This window comes from Lotus japonicus, chromosome 4 (genome assembly GCF_012489685.1).
Source record: "Lotus japonicus ecotype B-129 chromosome 4, LjGifu_v1.2".
Lineage (NCBI taxonomy): Eukaryota > Viridiplantae > Streptophyta > Magnoliopsida > Fabales > Fabaceae > Lotus > Lotus japonicus.
The window spans coordinates 82,930,317-82,949,873 of record NC_080044.1 but is presented as its reverse complement, the minus strand read 5'-3'; the positions used below and the strand labels follow the sequence as shown (position 1 = coordinate 82,949,873).

Sequence of the window (19,557 nt, the reverse complement as noted above, 5' to 3'; positions counted from 1 at the left end):
TTAGACTCAATCAAACCAAGGGCTAGGATGACACATTGACCCCCCACCCCTTGTTTTTTAGGTGTACTGGGCTTGAAGTTATTTGGTCGGCCCATGAGGGTATACAACTCCTAAGTTTGGATCCTCCGGGTGAATTAGCTCATGAAGTTAAATGTTCAGCCAAATTCATTATTAGCTCCTCTCTCGCTCCTTGGTTCTTAAGTATTGAATTTTCTTTGTTGATTTTAGATCCCTTGCCGAATAATTGTTTGTACCATGAAGCACCAATAAAATGTTTTGGAGTGAATCCTTAGTCCTACTTTGTTTAAGAGAAAACAAAAAGAGAGACCCTTTTTGTGGGGCAACAATATCTCTTCCGCTATATTGGACAGTGGACACGAACAAGAGTAGAAGTAAAGATCATACAGACACGAATAAGAACTAGGGATGAAACGAGAGATGATAATAACATGTAGAGAAGCACTGGCTGATGCAATAATATGTCAAGAAACCATGATTTCTGTGAATTGCATGAGAACTTTATAACATATATGAAGTCATTTGTAACTGCTTAACTAGGCACAAAAGATAAAGCTCCTTGAGGCTGCTTTTCATAAGAAATATTTGACCTATCATGCAGAGGTAGGCACAAGGCCATATAACTCCAAGGAGTTGGGCACCATATCAAGATGCCAAAGATCTGTCAAAGATGAAAATCAGGGTTATTTTTCAGATACTACAAGTGGGTTCTACAAACAGCAGAAAATCCACAGAGCCTTTATATCTTTCTAACAATGAATATTGTAAAGAACATCATCTTATATGTTTAGCATCTAAACAGATGAATAAGAGAGAGCAGACTTACACTGATTACAGATCACCGCTGCAGGAAGATGGAAGAGAAAAAACTTATATTGTGACTTAATTCTATAACTACAGCACGAGATAATCAGTGAAGATAGCCCAGCTGAAAAAGATCTGCTGGAAATTATTACTTCCTTGCCTCTATCTAGTTAGTTTTAGAGGCTACAAGTTCCATTTGCTCAATTTGAGATTCCAAGCTCTACGGCCCCTCCAAATTATCCCCATAAGCATATAATTCCAACTTACACTTGAGTTTTCTCCATTTCCATAATCATTGACTCAAAAATCCGAGAATGTTCATTTGGAGTTTCTGGTATAGTGGCTTCCATCTCCATTCCACCAACAGTAGGCTCCTCATTTTCATGATCAGTATCTTCAATGTTTTCCAGGAAAGGACTACCTAGAAAAAGCTGTTCCCAGGAGCCATCATCCGGTAAATCTGGAAGAAGAAATGGAGAATGATTATCTAGTGGAGACACTTTTTCATCCAGAAGCACTTTCAAGAACTCTGAACTGATGCACAAGTCTTTTAACCTATCTGCAGAAAGCTCAGGTTCTGGCTGCCTATCAAAACCAGGAGATAATGGAATTGGAATTACATGCTTTCTTTTTTCACCTACAGGTGGTTTGTACTGTACAATCATCCCATCAGAAGCAACCGGTTTGTCATCTTCCTTACCAGGGTCAAACATGTTCCCTGCTTCAGCCAAGCGCCAGCTATTTTCCTTCGGATGAAGCAGCTGAACCATGAACCCAGGGCTCTGCACTACCATGACTAAGAATGACAACATCTGCTGCTGATGCTTCTCCATTCCTTGAAGGCGATCACTCAGGACAAGCATCTTACTCTCAGCAGATTCCAGGTGCTGACTGAGATGGACCAGCTCCTGCATGAGGGAATTTCTATCGGATTTCAGATTCTCAACTTCTTTGCGAAGGCCATGATTAGGTGCTTCTCGTGACGGTTCATCAGAATTGTTATGCTCCGGCAATGCTTTTTGTTGATCCGTAACGTGCGGGTGTTTCCTTCTGCGTATATTCTTCAGCAAATGCTTTTGACCCCTAACAAAGTTTTCATTCGCAAATTCCCAGCGATCCGTATCGACTTTCCTGAAACCCTGATAGATTTTCCAGTTATCAATCCCTAATTTTTAAAATAACAAAAAACAAACAGATAGAGGCACCAAACATGGCACACATATACAAACAAAATTATGGTCTTTAAAGATTGTAGCTTCTCACAATGTCAGGTATTATTTAAGATATTTCTTATCCAGTAAGCAGGCAAGCCAACAAAGAGTAACAGGTAAAAGGAAAAACAACCTTGATTGCACCCCACATAAACCTAAATCTTCTCTCTTTCTAACACATCTATCAATTGACCCGACATAAAACCAGATTCCATTCGAAGATTGCTTTTTTTTTTAAATTACATGGATTTAATTAGCTCGAGAAAAACTAAGTAGACCAAAATAACACAAAATCCAAACTAGAATGACCAAAAGTACAATTAAGCCTAAACAAAATGTTATACTTGAGTAAGATTAAACAAAGGTATTAGTGAATTTACGGGTGGGGATCTAAATAGGCTCTGATATCATCTTGTAATTCAGGCAAAACCTAACTCTACCCTGAATTCCAATCCAGTAAGTGTATATTCAGAAATCAGTCCACAATTGATTCTAAATTGAAAATCAATTTTGGGGATAAGCTAGCTTCTAGTATGACAGAAAAATAAACTTATCCAAACAAATATGTCATAAGCAGTCATTCAAGCAAACAAAAGAGTAACATGTTAATTGCAAACTAATGGTCTTGACATGACATGATAATTGAGATAACGAAATTGAAAGAGAATTAAAATACAAACATAGATGTTGAGTTGGCGGATGAAGCTGGCGAAATTGTTGTGTTTGAAATAGGTAGGGAGGAGGGTGACGGAGAAAGCGGTGATGTCGGAGATGACGAAGGTGTGGCCGGAGGGTTCGGTCCAGGAGATGATGGAGTCGGTGGAATCGTCCTCCACCATGTCGTAACATTTGTTAAGGAATGGAGCCACAGAAGAAGAACCAGAAGCATTCTCTTTGGATTTCACCATCACACACACAATCAGAGAAGAGAGAAGATCGATGACTTGTTGTTCGAAATTCAAACGAAACTTGGCTTCCTTTTCTTTTCTTCTTCCCAAAAAAACAAAAAACCTTTTTCTTATTTGGGGGTTTTCGAATCCCCTGACTACAGTACACACCTAAGATATTTTTTATACTATATATAATCATTTCAAAAATATAATATTTTATATGGTCAGTTTCAGTTTAATATCCATTCATATCTAAGAAAAAAAAATATAAATAATGTGAACAAAAATTATTTACCAAAAAAGGTATAATATCCTGGACTTTTATATTAACCTAGGGACGTTTAATCCACTCCAAACATTTGTGGATCTAGTTCTTTGATCACAACTCTTGTAGGTGACTGCTGAAATAGATTCTTTGAAGACTCTTAATCTGGTGCAATTTTCTATGGTGCATGTTATGAAGTCTTGTGATATCCATTCTCTAATTTCTTTCTTCTCTACTTCTCCATAATGCCTAATAGTGGGGTTGTAATAATTTTTTTACCCTTATGTGTTTGGCATCAGATCATGCTTGCAGTTACAAACTAAGATGAATGACATAATTATTGGTTGGATTATGTCTTTATAATCAAGCAAATTTGTCTTGTTTTTTTTTTGTAGAAAGCTATTTTTAGGTGAAATAATCTTTGTCTTTCATTATGAAGGGGAAGGGATTGGTGGTGAAAATGTGACTCCCAATGAGTACTACCAACAAAGGTTGCTTCTATTTTCGTGGGTCAAAATGAAAAATGGGTTGTGTTTCCAAACTAATATACAAAATAATGAGTTAATTAGGAAAGTGTAGAAAATTTAGAGAATCATATACTACTATTTTATATTTTATGTATGCAAAACAAAATATATTTTCCCACAGTTCATAAAAATATAGGTATGTATTGTTCTTCCGAAACAAGAAAATGTTATGATAGGAAGACATGCATTTTGAAGAACTTTCACAACGCTATTAAGCAATTACTAACAAGTTGGCTTGATCCTAGATATTTTTAGTATTTTGTGGATGAATTTTAATGTTCATAGGGGCTAGGATAAGAATGCTCCTTTTATATAGTATAGACTATAGAGTAAACTACTCCTGAACTTTTATACATTAGTGTGTGTGTGTGTCTTGTTTTCTAAGCAAATAGATTAGTGTATCACCACGTTAGTCCTTTGAAGATTTTTGTCACTTGATACTTAAAAAATTAGAAGTTTGCCACATTAGTTCAAAAAGAAAACTTGCCACTGAGTTAGTCTCTTAGAACATTTAAAACAATGATCAAATCCATCCTTCTGTGTTGTCTCTTCCTTGAGATCACACATCAGTTTAATTTGCACCTTTCTTCGTTTCTATAAAATTCATGAGTTTCTTACATCATGAGCAATTCTTTCAAATCAACATCTAATATTAACAGAAGGAAAACATCACTATGAACACAACATGCAAAATAGGTAATCCACTACAATGCAGTCCTACATGTGTAATTGTGTGAAAGAGTTTTTTGTTGTTGTCAATACTTAATTCTACGTCCAATGTTTGTTCTTTTTTTTGGGGTCAATTCCAATGTGGTTTTGAATCTTGATACGCGCAAGCAAGATGGCCCACAAGGCCCACGAATACTTTATCCTCACCTCACCAATGAACATACTTGCGACTCCAAATGAAGGACAAGAAACTAGGTTAATTATGGGTTGATAGTTTGGGTTCTGTAGAAAAAGGCTGAATTTGTTTGGCTCTTGTAGTTCTGTACTGGGCTAGGTCCTTTTCAATGAATGAAACTTTCACTATTGACAAAAAAAAAATTATGGGTTGATATTGGCACCCACCGCAACAAATCCGACCCTTTAATGTACTAAAATTTGGTAGCGTATTTTTAAAATATACATCGTTTAATAATTTAACTCTTGTTAAACACTTAAAGAATTTTGTTATTCACCTTAGTTTTTTTCAAATTTACAAGTTCTTTTTAAAAATTGATAAACAGCCTTGATCTCAAATAAAAATTATTTGACAATATAATTTCTTTAAGAAAATGGGAAAACACATTTATGTGCGGAATTTATTGATTTATTTATTAATGGACGAAGGAGAAAATTGAACTGTACAATTTAATGAGAGATCTCAAATTGAGTGTAAGTGTAAAAGTTTTATTGCTTACAATGATTTAATTCAAACTTGAACAATATTATCTCAGTAAAAATTTAATTTAATTTAAATAAATAAAAAACTAAACTAATGTTTAATTTGATATTTACACTATATATATAGTCTGAACCATTGATCATAATAAAATTTAACGATCATGATCTATTTTCATATTTTCACATAAAATCACTTTTTCATATATGTAAAATTATATATATCCAATTCTCTTACCTTTAAAACAATTCAAGTTACGAGTATATATGTAATTTTATTACTATTTTAATTTTAAACTTCTTAATTTCTCTCAGCTCATTTATTATCTTCTCCCCTTTCTCTTTTTCTCTTTCTCTGCATCGCTGCTCTCTTCCTCACACATCTTCACTTCTTCCTTTTTCTTCGTACCTAATCTGTGTGTGGGTATGTTTGATAAAATAAAACAATTTGTAGACTGAAAGGTGGATGTATGTTGAGAAAAAAAAGTGAAATTGGTGAAATCAAGCTGGAGATTTTGATACCAGTTTCTATAATTTAGGGGTGGTTGAGAAGTTATGTGATTATAAATTTATAAGTGGGTGGGTATATCCAAATAAAGCAGTGGTGGAACACTCTGAATAAATCATTGGCAGAGGCTAGATTTTCGATCTAAAGAAAGGAGTCGTAGAGGAGCCTAAGGTGCTCTTCAGCTTGAGCTGCACGGACCAAAAACGTTACGACCCAGAAGATGAAGAAGAAATAGAAATGAAGTGGGAAAACGGTAGTTTTTGAAAAAAAAAATATAGGTAAATTACTTATGAGTTATCACCCAGTCTGAATTAGAGAGAAAGTGTAGATTGCAAAAGTACTTTGATACTCTTATAAAGTACCTTAACTAAGTGAGAGTTGGATTTTTGGTCCAAATAAAAAGGTGTATGTTACTAATGCACTCCTTCTAAAAAAAGGGTGGATATGCATTAGCATTCTCATATATAATATATATATATATATTTATATTTGAGGTTAAGCTTTAGGTATTACTCCTTTGTAGATGATAGGGATGGGGATGGGGATAAGCCGGATAGGGATACACGAGACCACCACTGAACCCATATAAATCGTATATGATCTTATCCTGTCTCATTAATTTTTCGTGTTACCGTAAAATAATAATTCTATTGATTTAGCCTCATATTTTACATTATCTTCGCATGCTTATAGCGACATTTTCAACTATGTACAGGGCCGGTTATGACATTTTGGAGGCCCTGGGTTAATAATAAAAATGGACCCCTAAACTTTTTTTAGAGAAAGTTTAATAGGTACACTAAGCCAAAAAAAGGTATTTTACAGCGCTTCGGACCTCTCGCCGCTGTTAAATAGTATACAGCGGTACGAAGCGCTGTAAAAGATTGACTATTTACAGCGCTTTTTTAAGTAAAAACGCTGTAAAAAGTATTCAAATTTTTTTCGGGGCCCTTCTTTTTTGGAGGCCCTCTGCTATGGGCCTGCTTGCACAGGCCGGCCCTGACTATGTATATTATGTATATTATATGTTGTTATATAAAGGAGACAAAACGTTGACAATAACATAATGTTGGTTTAGAAAAAAACCTTAATGTGGGATTGGGTAGAGCACAAATAATTAGAAATTAAACGTAGTATATATAGATATTGTGTTGATGAGAGTCTCTAAATCAGTTATAACAAAATTTATGAAAATTTCCGTGCTTTGCATTGTAAGCTCATTAAAAGACTGAAAATTCAAACACACTAGCTAGAACAAATTTGAAGAGGGGTACTCTCAAAATTCAAAAAAGAAATTGAAGAGGGGTACGTACAAAATACACTACACACCATTAATTAGTAGAGTTCATTGTTTGATGCTATTACTAACTTTTAATTTTCATGGAAGGTGTTCATATTTGAGAGTTGAGACCTTAATATATATCCTTATAATCTCGTATCATATCATAAAATACCACAACTTGGTACTTGGAGTTGGAGACTCTTGGAGGAGTGTACTGGGTAGTGGGCCCGGTCTAATGACGTGGCGTATAGGTCTATGTGACGTCCAGCTGTATGATGCTGGGTCCGGCTCCAACTTCAAAGTCTCCTTTTTTCTTTCTTTCCAAATTCTCGTTCCCCGAGATATCGCCGCTCCTCTCTTCAACCTTATCCACTACAACAGCGCCAAACCAATCACATTCCTCCACGTCACCATCTCATCCTACGTGTACATTTCTGGTTCGGCGCCGCACGGTGTTCCCGCCGCACCGAAACGCGACGCCGGTGTCGGAGATAAATCAGTCAAACCCGCGACACGAAAACCGAAGCTCGTAGCTGTCAAGAAGAGGCGCGAACAACTCGCCACGTAGCATGTGGTAACCAATAGGATATCGAAACGTGTCATTGTGCACGAGCTCGTGACAGCTAGCTTCAGACAATGCCCTCAAGTGGGTCCCATCACTGAGCATGATGCCTCCGTAGCGAACTTGCCGAAGAACAAGGATAAGGTTTCTTCAACTCCTCTCCTTCTCACTGTTTTCACTCTCATGCAGCCGCAGGTTGCTTCACCGTTGATGATGTTTACTTTCAAGTCATTGTTTCATCCAACGGTGAAAAGTTCTTCTTATCTTTTCTCTCTCTCTTGGATCTTGGATTGAGAACATATAAAAAAGAAAATTTTCAGCTGTTGACCTTTAAAAAACAGGGAGCTTCCAAAAATATCACACCGTTGCATGCTGTCTCAGCTCAGTGGAGAGAGAGAGAGAAAGAGAGAGAGAGAACTAGCTACTGTGATCAGTGAGAAAGTTACAAAGATAATTAATTTTTTTTTTTCTGAATTGAATATTATCTCATTTTCCCATGCACTTAAAAAATATCTGGATAAGGATTAGGATGCTGCTTTTTTAATAATTACATATTTAAAAAGTTTTATAATCAAAACCAGTACTATTAATCTGGATTGATAAATTTCTAACCAATCCATTCAAAATAAGAATTGGAATTCAAATCTCAACAACAAAACTGGTAATTTCTTTAATTCCAGTTGGCTTCTTCTCTCTGCCTCCTCTGTTTTGAGTTCTGACTTACAAGTTTAGTCCATTCATTCATTCATGACAACAATCTCCACTGGATTATTGTTTGGTTGCTGTTTCTTTTCTTAGCTGTTTCCCATCTCTTTTCTCTTTTTATCATTTTCTCTTGGATTGTTACAACTAGCTTCATGTATCTATCCATTTCTTGCAATCACTTCACTAGCTTTATCTTCTAACAAGTTTCCCCTGCTTCCACTTTTGTACCCATCTAGCTTTGCTTCTTATCCCAGATTCACCTACACCTCAAAGTGTTCCCTTTCACGTTACACCCTTTGTCCTTCTATCTGATTTACCTTGTTTTGGTACCTTGTTTCTGAGATGAGTAGAGTTTAACTGGTTCTGTGCTGGTTTTGGGTCTTTGGGGGTTGTGAGAATGGTGTCAAGATCATATTCAAATCTACTTGAGCTGGCATCTGGTGAGGCTCCGTCTTTTGGGAACATGAACAGGCAAATTCCAAGGATCATGACTGTGGCAGGATTGATATCTAATGTTGATGATGACCCTTTGGAGAGTGTGTGCTCAGACCCATCTTCTTCATCTGCTCAGAGAGACAGGATCATAATAGTGGCAAATCAGTTACCTATAAGGGCTCAAAGGAAGCAAGATGGTGGTAACAGGAACTGGTTTTTCAGTTGGGATGAGGATTCACTTCTCCTCCAACTCAAAGATGGGTTAGGAGATGATGATATTGAGGTTATTTATGTTGGGTGCCTTAAAGAAGATGTGCATCCTAATGAACAAGATGAGGTTTCTCAGATTCTGCTTGAGACTTTTAAATGTGTTCCTACTTTTCTCCCTGGTGATCTTTTCACCAGGTACTATCATGGCTTCTGCAAGCAACAGTTATGGCCACTGTTTCATTACATGTTACCTCTTTCGCCCGACCTTGGTGGCAGGTTCAACAGGTCACTGTGGCAGGCTTATGTGTCTGTTAACAAGATATTTGCAGATAGGATTATGGAGGTAATTAACCCTGAAGATGACTTTGTGTGGATACATGATTATCATCTCATGGTGTTACCAACTTTCTTGAGGAGGAGGTTCAACAGGGTGAAACTTGGATTCTTTCTCCATAGCCCCTTTCCTTCATCAGAAATATACAAGACATTGCCTATAAGGGAAGAGCTTTTAAGGGCACTTTTGAATTCTGATTTGATTGGCTTCCACACATTTGATTATGCAAGGCATTTTCTCTCTTGTTGTAGTAGGATGCTTGGTCTTACCTATGAATCCAAAAGGGGTTATATTGGGCTTGAGTATTATGGTAGAACAGTTAGTATCAAGATACTACCTGTTGGAATTCACATGGGGCAGCTTCAATCGGTTCTGGGGTTAACAAAGACTGAAGAAAAGGTTTCTGAGCTCATTAGACAGTTTACTGATAGAGGAAGGGTAATGCTGCTTGGAGTGGATGACATGGATATCTTCAAGGGAATAAGTTTGAAGCTATTGGCCATGGAGCAGCTTCTCATTCAGCACCCTGAATGGCATGGGAAGGTTGTGCTTGTTCAGATAGCTAACCCTGCAAGGGGAAAAGGGAAAGATGTGAAGGAAGTGCAAGATGAGACAAATGCAATGGTGAAAAGGATCAATGAAACTTTTGGGAAACCTGGTTATGATCCTGTGATTCTGATTGAGGAGCCACTAAGTTTCTATGAGAGAGTTGCTTATTATGTTGTTGCTGAGTGTTGTTTAGTGACTGCAGTTAGGGATGGAATGAATCTCATACCTTATGAATATATAATCAGTAGACAAGGAAATGAGAAATTAGATAAAGTTTTGAGCTTGTGTTCCTCAACTAAGAAGAAAAGCATGTTGGTTGTGTCTGAGTTCATTGGTTGTTCCCCATCTTTAAGTGGAGCAATAAGAGTGAATCCATGGAACATTGATGCTGTGGCTGATGCAATGGACTCAGCTTTGGAAATGGCTGATTCAGAGAAACAACTTAGGCATGAGAAGCATTACAGATATGTTAGTACTCATGATGTTGGTTACTGGGCTCGTAGCTTCTTGCAAGATCTTGAAAGGTCTTGTAGTGATCACGTGCGGCGAAGGTGGTGGGGAATTGGGTTTGGATTGAGTTTTAGAGTTGTGGCACTTGATCCAAACTTCAGGAAGCTCTCAATGGAGCATATTGTTTCAGCTTACAAGAGGACAACGACTAGAGCGATCCTTTTGGACTATGATGGTACACTGATGCCTCAGGCTTCAATTGATAAGAGCCCAACCAGTGATTCAATTAAAATGCTTAATAGTTTGTGTAGAGATAAGAACAACATGGTGTTTATTGTGAGTGCTAAAAGCAGAATTACTCTAGTTGAATGGTTTTCTCCTTGTGAGAATCTGGGAATTGCTGCTGAGCATGGTTACTTTTTGAGGTAAATTGCTGAAGCTTATGGCCTTTTCATGATGGTACTTCTGTTAAGATTAGTGTGTGTTTGGTCCCCCATTGGGGACCTCAGGATCAATTCTAATAGAGAATGAAATCAATTTTTGATGACAATATAGATGTTTTGAGAGTCATTTTGCAGAATTGATTTCCGTCCCAGAATCAAATCAATTCTACTAGAAGCTAAAGATAGTAGCTTTACTAGCTTATGCGTTAATCATAATCACTTTTGAGATTCTACAATTGGATTTCACAATATTACTATAACCACTTTTTTCATAAATGTATGCAAACATAAATTACTTCGTTTTCAACTCACATTTACTACAATCAATTGTGAAAACGCTGATCAGCGAAGCTTATGGTTGACATGTGTGGTTCAGACTGAGGCGGGATGCAGAATGGGAAACTTGTGGACCTCCAACAGATTGCAGCTGGAAACAAATTGCTGAGCCTGTAATGAAACTTTATACTGAAACAACTGATGGATCCACCATTGAAGATAAGGAGACAGCATTGGTTTGGTGCTATGAGGATGCAGATCCAGATTTTGGATCATGTCAAGCTAAAGAGCTTCTTAATCATCTTGAAAGTGTGCTTGCAAATGAACCAGTAACAGTCAAGAGCGGCCATAACACTTTGGAGGTTAAACCGCAGGTGCGTATACCATTTTGTGGAATGAGTTCTCAGTGATAAGTTCTTCCTGGCTCTTGGATTTTGGTCTTTGGTTACACAAATTGCTAGTTATGTTTTTTATCATCTAATTATGTTTTTTTATCATCTAGTTTCAAGCTTAACAATCTGGTTAATTTGGAAAACATTTGTCCTATTAAATTCTGTACCAAAAGAAGGCTGTAACTGGTTCAGACTGATCAATAGAGATATAGCTTAGGAAAAATTGAAGATCATATGGAGTTTTTTGCTGTTACAGGTTTAATTAATGTGAAGGGAAAAAAGTGGGTACCAAGAGTGAAATTTGTTGACCAAATTAAGAAAGCTTGTTACTTATAGCATATTTGGATCAACTTATTTTTCCCCAAACTAGTTGAATAATATAACATTATAATTATTCATAACATGTTGGGATCAGCTTTTGTTTTCTCATAATCAATTCTGAAACCAAGAAGCTATTCATAGAAGCTTCTTCAGAATTGATTTTTGCTATAGAATCAATTATGTGTTTCAATTTTTCCCCTCTCTGAATTAATTTCAGTGAAAGAATATAAAAGGAAACCAAGGGAAAAGCCCTTATACAGGGTGAAATATACAAATGGTTATTTTTCGATCTTCTTCCCAGGCGGTGTTTGAGAAATGACAAGCTCAGATATTAGTCAACCATTTTACAGTTTTCTTACAGCGTCTAATGCATACATGCATACATGTATGTATCCAAGATTGTGATTTGTTGACAGTAAAAAGCTTGTTACTTATAGCATATTTGGATCAGCTTATTTTGTCCGAATTGATTCTGACACCTAAAATACGCATATATGTACACATGCAGGGTGTAAACAAGGGGCTTGTGGCGAAACGCCTACTTTCCATCATGCAAGAAAAGGGTATGTCTCCTGATTTTGTTTTGTGCATAGGGGACGACCGTTCTGATGAAGACATGTTTGAGGTAATCACAAGTTCCATGGCTGGTCCTTCCATAGCACCAAGGGCTGAAGTATTTGCATGCACTGTTGGTAGAAAGCCTAGTAAGGCTAAGTACTATCTGGATGATAACACTGATATAGTGAGAATGGTGCAAGGTTTAGCCTGTGTTTCAGAGCAAGCAGTTTTATTTTAGGCATGGAAAAGATAATGGTTGGTGGTGAAAAGATGTTTACTTTCTTTGTCACAATGTAGGCTCCTCGTGCTCCCATACATAATCTTTGTTTTTTCCATGTGAATTATTATATACTACATAGTTGTTACTGAGATGTGTATTGATTCAACTTCTCAAATGTTTGGCTTCTATCAGGAAAATTTGTAAATATATTAGTTTTTTATTGTGAACCCTGCTTTGCTTACCTTTAATGCCAGATGATACTGGTTGTTTTGGACTAAATTATTGTCTGGAAAGTTATTAGTTTGTCAGTTGAAATGATCTTGTCGAGTTCTAGTCTATTCTATTATAATTTATATAATTTTTGAAGCGTAACTTCAATAATTTTACAATGGCTGATAAAGGTTATTCAATCTCAGCGCAATGGATAAATATGATTATCTATGAATAAATTAATAAATAAGATGTAAAATTTGTATTCCACTTATTCTAAATGTAATTAATTCACCTAGGACCATGAGTCATTTAACCAAACTTTTCTATACGCTATTATTTCAACAATTGTACCCCTTTAAAAAAATAAAAAAAATTACCTAATATATTTTGGCTTGGTGTACTTTTTTTAGTTATAAGGCGAGCTACATTTCGAAAGAAAAACTAAGCAAGGCAAGCTCCCTCCGAGGCATTATCCTAATCAAGTGGTGGCAATCCCTGGAGGAAAAATAAAAGACGCATTCTAAAAGTGAGTGATAAAGGCCGCACTAACAAACCAATCCACAACTACGGTGCACTCTTATTAGTAGAGGCAAACATATATGATGCTTCTATCAAAAGCAAATCTATAAAAGATTAAATTTTGGTACAAAATCTTTTAAATATATTAAATAGAAAATAAGAGATTTTTTTCCTTTCTCAAAATCTCATCTCTTATTTGATTAATATTTTATCTCATTTAACTTATATTATCTATTTTTTCTATTAAGAATTAAATAAATATCAAGAATATTTTGTTTATTAATAAAATATTAGATTGACATTTTATCTCATTAAGATCAACTTTATCTTTCAATTCTTAGAATTTAAAATAAATGATGAATTTAATCAATTTTTATGTACTTCGGATCTTGAATTGATTTATTTTTTCAAACAATAAAGTTTCATGATAATTGAGGGGTTTAATTACAATTCTACAAAAATATTGGAGAGGCGAACAATTGTATTAGAAATTCTACATAATATTTGGGGTCGGACTAAAAATTAAAAATCACATATATAAAAGTATATATAATCAGCAAAAAAAAATCTTGGGTGGTGGTCCATCTCTTTCCTAGATACCCTATGAGTGTCACCACCTTGTTCAATAGCTTATTACGCCAAATACTAAACGAGGCATAAAGCAAACTTTAAAAGTGATGCCTTTTTACTTAAAGAAATATTTATTTATTAACATTTTTTGGGATTTTTTACTTAGTAAAAAAAAAGTTTTGAGGCCTTTTTTACTGGTAATAAAAAAAAATTGGAGGTCTAAAGCCCTTGCTTGGGTGGTTTGGTCCCTTGGGCCGCCCTGACTTATTGGACACTATTCCTTTTTTTTTGTGAAAATTTATTTGGCACGATTGTTTTATTAACGCCACTGCAAGACTAATTATGTGTCGTTGATTTTTACATGTTTAATTCTCTTCTTATTTACAAACCCACCTTGATTTTCGCTAAGAGCCCCACGTCATGAATTGTTATGATCGTGCACTGAAACTGTCGTGTCATATATCATATCTCCATTTTTTCACACTCACAATTCCTATTAATTTCATTCAATTTGAAATAAATAAATTCATTTGTTTTATTTGCAGCCATATATGTTTTGGTCCCTTACATTAGTGGATTATTGTTATTGGTCCTTAAATTAAATTTTCCGATAAATAAATCACTTGAGTATGAAAATGCAAAGGTCTCTCTACCTAAATTATTGATTATGTGTCTACTTGTGTATTTTGTTTAAACTTTTTAGAGCATTGGAGATTAGTCTCAACTCAAGTAGGGATGACAATATGCATGGGCTCAGCCCGCCCCGCCATTATTTTTTGGCGAGTTGGATTGAAGAATGTAACCCAATAGCCCGTTAAACCCGCTTTATTTTGGCTTGTAAGTTAATGCGTTGAGAGTGGTCTCTATATCTTTTAGTTTTTAGTTTTTATTTGAATTTGAATTGTGGTTAACACAGAAGATATCTGGAGAAAAAAGAATGCGGAAAAAGTGTTCAACCGCCGCCGCTGAGGAGGTGGGCGGAACCCTAGATCTATTATGGGAGATCCTTATCCTACTGCCATTGAAATCCCTGATACGATCAAAGTGCGTCTCGAGGCAGTGGCTGACACTTATTTCCGACCAACAATTTCGTGAGTCTCACCGCGACAAACACCAACGCTACAACACTTCCCTGATTTTCAACCCCAAGGCTAGTGGACGTATAGAGATACCGCACATCCTCTGCTTTACCGCTACAACCCCAACCCCACCCCCAACCCCAACCCGTTTCAATCTCAATTTTCTCCACCAATATGAACTCAACGTCGTTCGTTCCTGCAACGGTATAATCCTCTGCCATGGCTTAGATCCCTTCAATTATTTCATCTGCAACCCAATCACCAGAGAATTCACCTCTCTCAGTTTGCCATCCTGGTTCAAAAGCAAACCCCCACGCAACAGAACCCTTTTTCTTGCTTTTAACCCCTTCCAAATCATTTCAGTTGCTGCAGTGAATGCTTCCAAGCTTGACTGGGTTTTTAATGTATATTCCTTCAAATCTCGTTCCTGGATTCACTCTCAGTCTGAGATTTTACGCTCTACCTCATCAGAACTTGATGATGTTGGTCATGGGGTTTACTGCAACCGTGCTATTCATTGGTGCAACAGAGGTTACTTCTTTATATATTTTCATCTTGATACTAAGTGCCTACAAAATCTTCCAATTCCTCCGGCTTATTCAAAAAGGTATGATAGACGTCTCCATTATTTTGGAGAGTCTGGGGGTCGTTTGCATATGATGCTAAGTCCCAGGCTCGGCTTCAACTTCAATTATGATATTTATGAGCTCAAGGAAGATTACTCTGAATGGACATGGAGGCATCATCTTGATCTTAATTCCCTGCGTAGCGAAATTGTTGTAGACATAATTTGGTTCCGGTATCAGCTTCCGTTAGGCTTATACATTGTTCGCACAGCAAAAAACCACTTGTTGGTGTTGATTGCAGGTAAATATGGAGCCATGGTCTATGATCCTGTAGACGGAACTTCAAGAAAGCTGTGTGATTTTAGGTTTGGCTCGACTTCATTGTTTTATACACAGAATAGCATTCAACAGGGTGAGGTTCTTCAGTATTTTGAAAATAATGAAAGGTTTGTTGAATTAGCAAGGCTCACCAATCAGAACTGAAATGTATCGTTTATAACAGTTAGTTATGCAATCACTTCTCATGTTTTGAGATTAATGTGTTAGTCCATGTTGTTGGCAGAAATTTGCTTGTTTTGTAGTATTTCTTATTTGACTTTCTTACTTCTTCATGTTGTTGATTCTTACTCACAATTCACTTTAAGGTTATTTGAATCAAACTGATCCAAAGAAATCAAAAAGCTAAATAGAAATGTAAATAAATCTTCATTGAAAATTAGACATTACAGTGCTCATTTTCTAAATAATAAAAGGAAATATTTTTTCCATAACTAAGAGAGACTCATATATCTCCAAATGAGATACCATCCGGTATCAAAATATGTGTAGTTCTGGAGAGTCCACTGACAAGCTGATCATATGCCCTAAACATTCCCTCCCCTTCATACAATTTGGCCTTGCAGAAACAGCCTCTCTGTTCACTGGGATATAGTTGCTAGGTCCTAAAAAAGATTAGAAAATTTCTAAGGTAAGATCATAGATCCAAGAACTAGAAGCAGGTATTCATGCAATCTAACCTCCAAGTTGTACCTTCAACAAACATTGACATACTCCTGGTTCCCCAGCCATGATAAATGCAGATTTCTCATCCACCAAGATCTGAAAATAGGATGCTTCATTAATCCTCAAGGTTATGCCATAAGCTAGCTAGTTGCCTCCAGCAGAATCTTGTTATCTCATGCAGGTTTTTAAAGAGAAATTCATTTGCTAATTAATTAAGAAGAAAGTATCAGGCAATTGATCTCAATATTACTTTAGGTTTTCCCATTATAACCAAGGACTTCTGAACACTAACATATAACAACCTAAAAAGGGGAAAACAAAGATAATTCATACAAAATTTACTTGTGAATTAACTAAGGTAAAAGTGATATTTGAAGCATGTTATCGCATCTCTGGCAGTAAATATTGATGTCCTTCTGCCTCTGGAAAAGAAAATGTAAAAACAGGAAAATCCAGGGTCATATATACAAACAAAAATCCATTTATGGAATGCCCTAATCTCAAAATAATAAAAGTTCACAATGCTTATACAATTCTAGTTCCCTGGAATCAATAATGGTATAGTCTATGAGAACAGAGAAAAAGACATTGGATATTAACAAGGCTCACCAACCAGAACTGAAATGGATCTTTTACAACAGTTAATTAAAATTAATTTTGTTGAATTATGTAATGAAAGTTAAAACGCACCATCAACAAAACAAAACATTGTGCTGAACTAAACAGGAGGTTGCAAAAGTAATTGAACACTCACAGTGTTGTTAATAAGGTAGGAATCAGAACTCAAGTCAAATGTTTGACATGAAATCCAACAATGTGGAATCAGGATCCAAGTTCTCTTCACCAAGCAGAGAGCAAACAGGCTCTATCGCCTTACAATTTTTTTGATTGCTTGGCTTTCCTACTGCATGAGCAGAACAGCCAATATCCAAACCCATTTATGGCCCTGATTTCAGTTTGTCTGCTTCTACACTCGTTCTGTATCATTTGAATCCACCTCAGTTTAGTCCTACTTGTGCAGCCACAATCTTAACATACTTAGTTGCCATGACAACCAGAGGCTAGGACTATGAACACAGGATTTCCAATCATGATTGTTATTTCACCAATAATCTCCACATGAACATGACCCATTCATGAAATGGTGAAACCGGCTATTATCCCGTACAACAATTTCCCTGCCTACAATCTTTGAAATAAATTTAATTGCAGTATGGCAGTCCACACACACCCGAATATTCTTTATTACTCGGATGGTTGTACCAGAAGTAGTGCTAATGATGCCAAATGCTATGGCAAGTCTCTCGCTGTGAGTGCGTAATAAGTCACGCTTATATTCATCATCAACATCATGGAGCACCTCACTCGTGTCAAGGACATAACCTTCTTTCTCCATCTGCTCCAATAAAATATTCAACGCCTCATTAATTTTGTCATAATATGGATGTGATTTATCTCCAGCCAGAAAAGTATGTACTTTGTTTCCAATCTCAATCCAGCTGCACGCTGGAGTCTTCTTCAAACCCTTACTCCTCATGTGGATTCTCAATTTTGCAGCATCCTTCCATCTTTTGGCAGCTGAGTAGATGTTTGACATTAAAACATATGCACCCATGTTTTCAGGGTCAACCAAAAGTATCTTGTCAACAACCTTTTCAGCTAATTCTACACTCTTATGAGCCCTACAAGCAGCCAACAATGTTGACCACACACTTCCTGTTGGCTGTATTCCCATGTTAGAAATAAAGTCATAGGCTTCCTCCAATCTTCCAGCTCTGCCAAGCAGGTCTGCAACAGCAGCATAGTGCTCCAGGCCAGGAGCAATCCTGAAATCCTTTTCCATACTGTTAAAATACTTCCAGCCTTCATCTACCAACCCAGCATGACTACATGCAGTTAAAACAGCCATAAATGCCACATAGCAGGGCCTTACTCCATCCTCTAACATCTTCTCAAACAAGGAAACTGCATCAAGGGCATGCCCGTGCATGGCGCATCCCATAATGATGGCAGTCCATGCCACCATGTCACGTGTCTCTATCTTGTCAAAAATATACCTTGCCATCTTAATGTTCCCACATTTGGCATACATGTCCACCAGAGAGCTAGCTATAAACTTGTTATCATCAAACCCAAGCCTAATTATGCATCCATGAAGCTGCTTCCCCAAATTCAAAGCCGTCAAGTGAGCACAAGCGGGTATGACACTGGAGAAGGAGACTTGCATAGGTTTCACTTTCGCCTTCAACATCTGCCGAAAAAAACCAATCCCTTGATCAAATTTGCCATTCTGCACACAACCTGCAATGATAGAGTTCCAAGAGATGGCATCTCGGTAGGGCAAAAGGTAAAATGCACGAAGCGAATGTTCCACTCGATTACATTTTGCATACATGTCAATCAAGCTACTTCCAATGAAAACATCCCCATCAAACCCATGCCTGATAGCATACCCATGAATCTCCATTCCTTTCACAACATCAACATGCTCTGCAAAAATGGGAAGGATGCTGGATAAAGTGAAGGAGTCAGGCTTCAACTTATCATCCCCCATCTCCCTAACCATGTCCAACGCTTCCCGGAACATCCCGTTCTGAGCATTCCCAGCAATGACAGTGTTCCAGGAAACAACATCCCTCGCGGGCATCAAATCAAAAACCTTCCTAACACTATCTATCTCACACTTACAGCCCTTCCCTCGCTGAGGATTTTCATCAAACACCTTGTTAGCAGACCCGAACCCACCCAAGTTCTGAACCTTACAGTACATGTTCATCAAAGCATTGGCAGTGTAGAGGTCAAAATCAAGACCAAGCCGAATGGCAGCGGCGTGGAGGGAGAGAGCGAGGTGGGGGTGGTTCAAAAGGGTGGAAGCTTTGAGGAGGGAAGGGAAGAAGTGGCGGGTCGGGGAGATTCCCAGAGCGCGCATGGCATTGAAGGAAGAGAAGGAGAGGTGATAGAGGGAGTGAGAGGTGTAGCATTTGATGAGGGAGGACCATGCTAGAGGTGGCGGAGGAGAGGGGAGGGAGCGGAAGAGGAGGAGGGAGTGGTGGAGGAGGTTGAGGTTGGAGTAGAGTGAGAGTACGAGGGAGTTGTCGGAGTGAAGTGTTCCTCTCGTCTTCAGAATGTAAGCATGGAGTTGCTTGGCGTGGTGGGTGGAAGTGACGGTGTTTGGGTTTCTGAGAATGCGTGTGATCGCGTCTTGTATGGAACTCATTGCTTTCGTCACCATCACCAACACCTGTTGCGTTTTCCCTCCTAAAGA

General features: G+C 37.2%; 4 protein-coding genes across 8 annotated transcripts; 2 read left to right on the top strand and 2 right to left on the bottom strand.

Annotated features, from left to right (window-relative positions):
• Positions 1 to 467: 467 nt before the first annotated feature.
• Positions 468 to 3,079, bottom strand: LOC130713730 (heat stress transcription factor A-8). 2 transcript variants are annotated; one of them, XR_009011005.1, is made up of 3 exons: positions 2,714 to 3,079; positions 845 to 1,961; positions 468 to 679 (listed from the first exon to the last, which is right to left on the bottom strand). XR_009011005.1 is itself a non-coding variant. In XM_057563528.1 (2 exons), the coding sequence occupies exons 1-2, from the start codon at positions 2,939 to 2,941 to the stop codon at positions 1,086 to 1,088; spliced, it is 1,104 nt and encodes a 367-aa protein (XP_057419511.1). In that variant the 5' UTR covers positions 2,942 to 3,079; the 3' UTR covers positions 727 to 1,085. The 2 variants fall into 2 exon arrangements, 1 of the variants encoding a protein (XP_057419511.1); XM_057563528.1 differs by lacking the exon at positions 468 to 679 and having other exon boundaries at positions 727 to 1,961.
• A 4,961-nt stretch (positions 3,080 to 8,040) lies between these two features.
• Positions 8,041 to 12,622, top strand: LOC130712068 (alpha,alpha-trehalose-phosphate synthase [UDP-forming] 6). Its single transcript, XM_057561902.1, has 3 exons — positions 8,041 to 10,558; positions 10,953 to 11,226; positions 12,074 to 12,622. The coding sequence occupies exons 1-3, from the start codon at positions 8,553 to 8,555 to the stop codon at positions 12,359 to 12,361; spliced, it is 2,568 nt and encodes an 855-aa protein (XP_057417885.1). The 5' UTR covers positions 8,041 to 8,552; the 3' UTR covers positions 12,362 to 12,622.
• Positions 12,623 to 14,582: 1,960 nt separating this feature from the next.
• Positions 14,583 to 15,773, top strand: LOC130713470 (F-box protein At5g07610-like). Its single transcript, XM_057563234.1, has one exon. The coding sequence runs from the start codon at positions 14,583 to 14,585 to the stop codon at positions 15,771 to 15,773; it is 1,191 nt and encodes a 396-aa protein (XP_057419217.1).
• A 183-nt stretch (positions 15,774 to 15,956) lies between these two features.
• Positions 15,957 to 19,557, bottom strand: LOC130712069 (putative pentatricopeptide repeat-containing protein At3g23330). 4 transcript variants are annotated; one of them, XM_057561906.1, is made up of 3 exons: positions 17,047 to 19,557; positions 16,307 to 16,714; positions 15,957 to 16,231 (listed from the first exon to the last, which is right to left on the bottom strand). In XM_057561906.1, exon 1 carries the CDS (start codon positions 19,522 to 19,524, stop codon positions 17,395 to 17,397), a length of 2,130 nt encoding a protein of 709 aa, XP_057417889.1. In that variant the 5' UTR covers positions 19,525 to 19,557; the 3' UTR covers positions 15,957 to 16,231; positions 16,307 to 16,714; positions 17,047 to 17,394. The 4 variants fall into 4 exon arrangements, with proteins under 4 accessions (XP_057417889.1, XP_057417888.1, XP_057417887.1 ...); XM_057561905.1 differs by having other exon boundaries at positions 16,320 to 16,714; XM_057561904.1 differs by having other exon boundaries at positions 16,307 to 16,388.

What these genes read in the sequence shown, in the direction of transcription:
- LOC130713730 (XM_057563528.1), bottom strand. Translation starts at nt 2,941, where the DNA reads ATGGTGAAATCCAAAGAGAATGCTTCTGGTTCTTCTTCTGTGGCTCCA. An exon ending in TCCGCCAACTCAACATCTAT is followed by an intron (nt 1,962 to 2,713) that starts GTTTGTATTTTA and finishes AAAATCTATCAG; the next exon opens with GGTTTCAGGAAAGTCGATAC.
- LOC130712068 (XM_057561902.1), top strand. Translation starts at nt 8,553, where the DNA reads ATGGTGTCAAGATCATATTCAAATCTACTTGAGCTGGCATCTGGTGAG. An exon ending in GAGCATGGTTACTTTTTGAG is followed by an intron (nt 10,559 to 10,952) that starts GTAAATTGCTGA and finishes TGTGTGGTTCAG; the next exon opens with ACTGAGGCGGGATGCAGAAT. An exon ending in CTTTGGAGGTTAAACCGCAG is followed by an intron (nt 11,227 to 12,073) that starts GTGCGTATACCA and finishes GTACACATGCAG; the next exon opens with GGTGTAAACAAGGGGCTTGT.
- LOC130713470 (XM_057563234.1), top strand. Translation starts at nt 14,583, where the DNA reads ATGCGGAAAAAGTGTTCAACCGCCGCCGCTGAGGAGGTGGGCGGAACC.
- LOC130712069 (XM_057561906.1), bottom strand. Translation starts at nt 19,524, where the DNA reads ATGGTGACGAAAGCAATGAGTTCCATACAAGACGCGATCACACGCATT.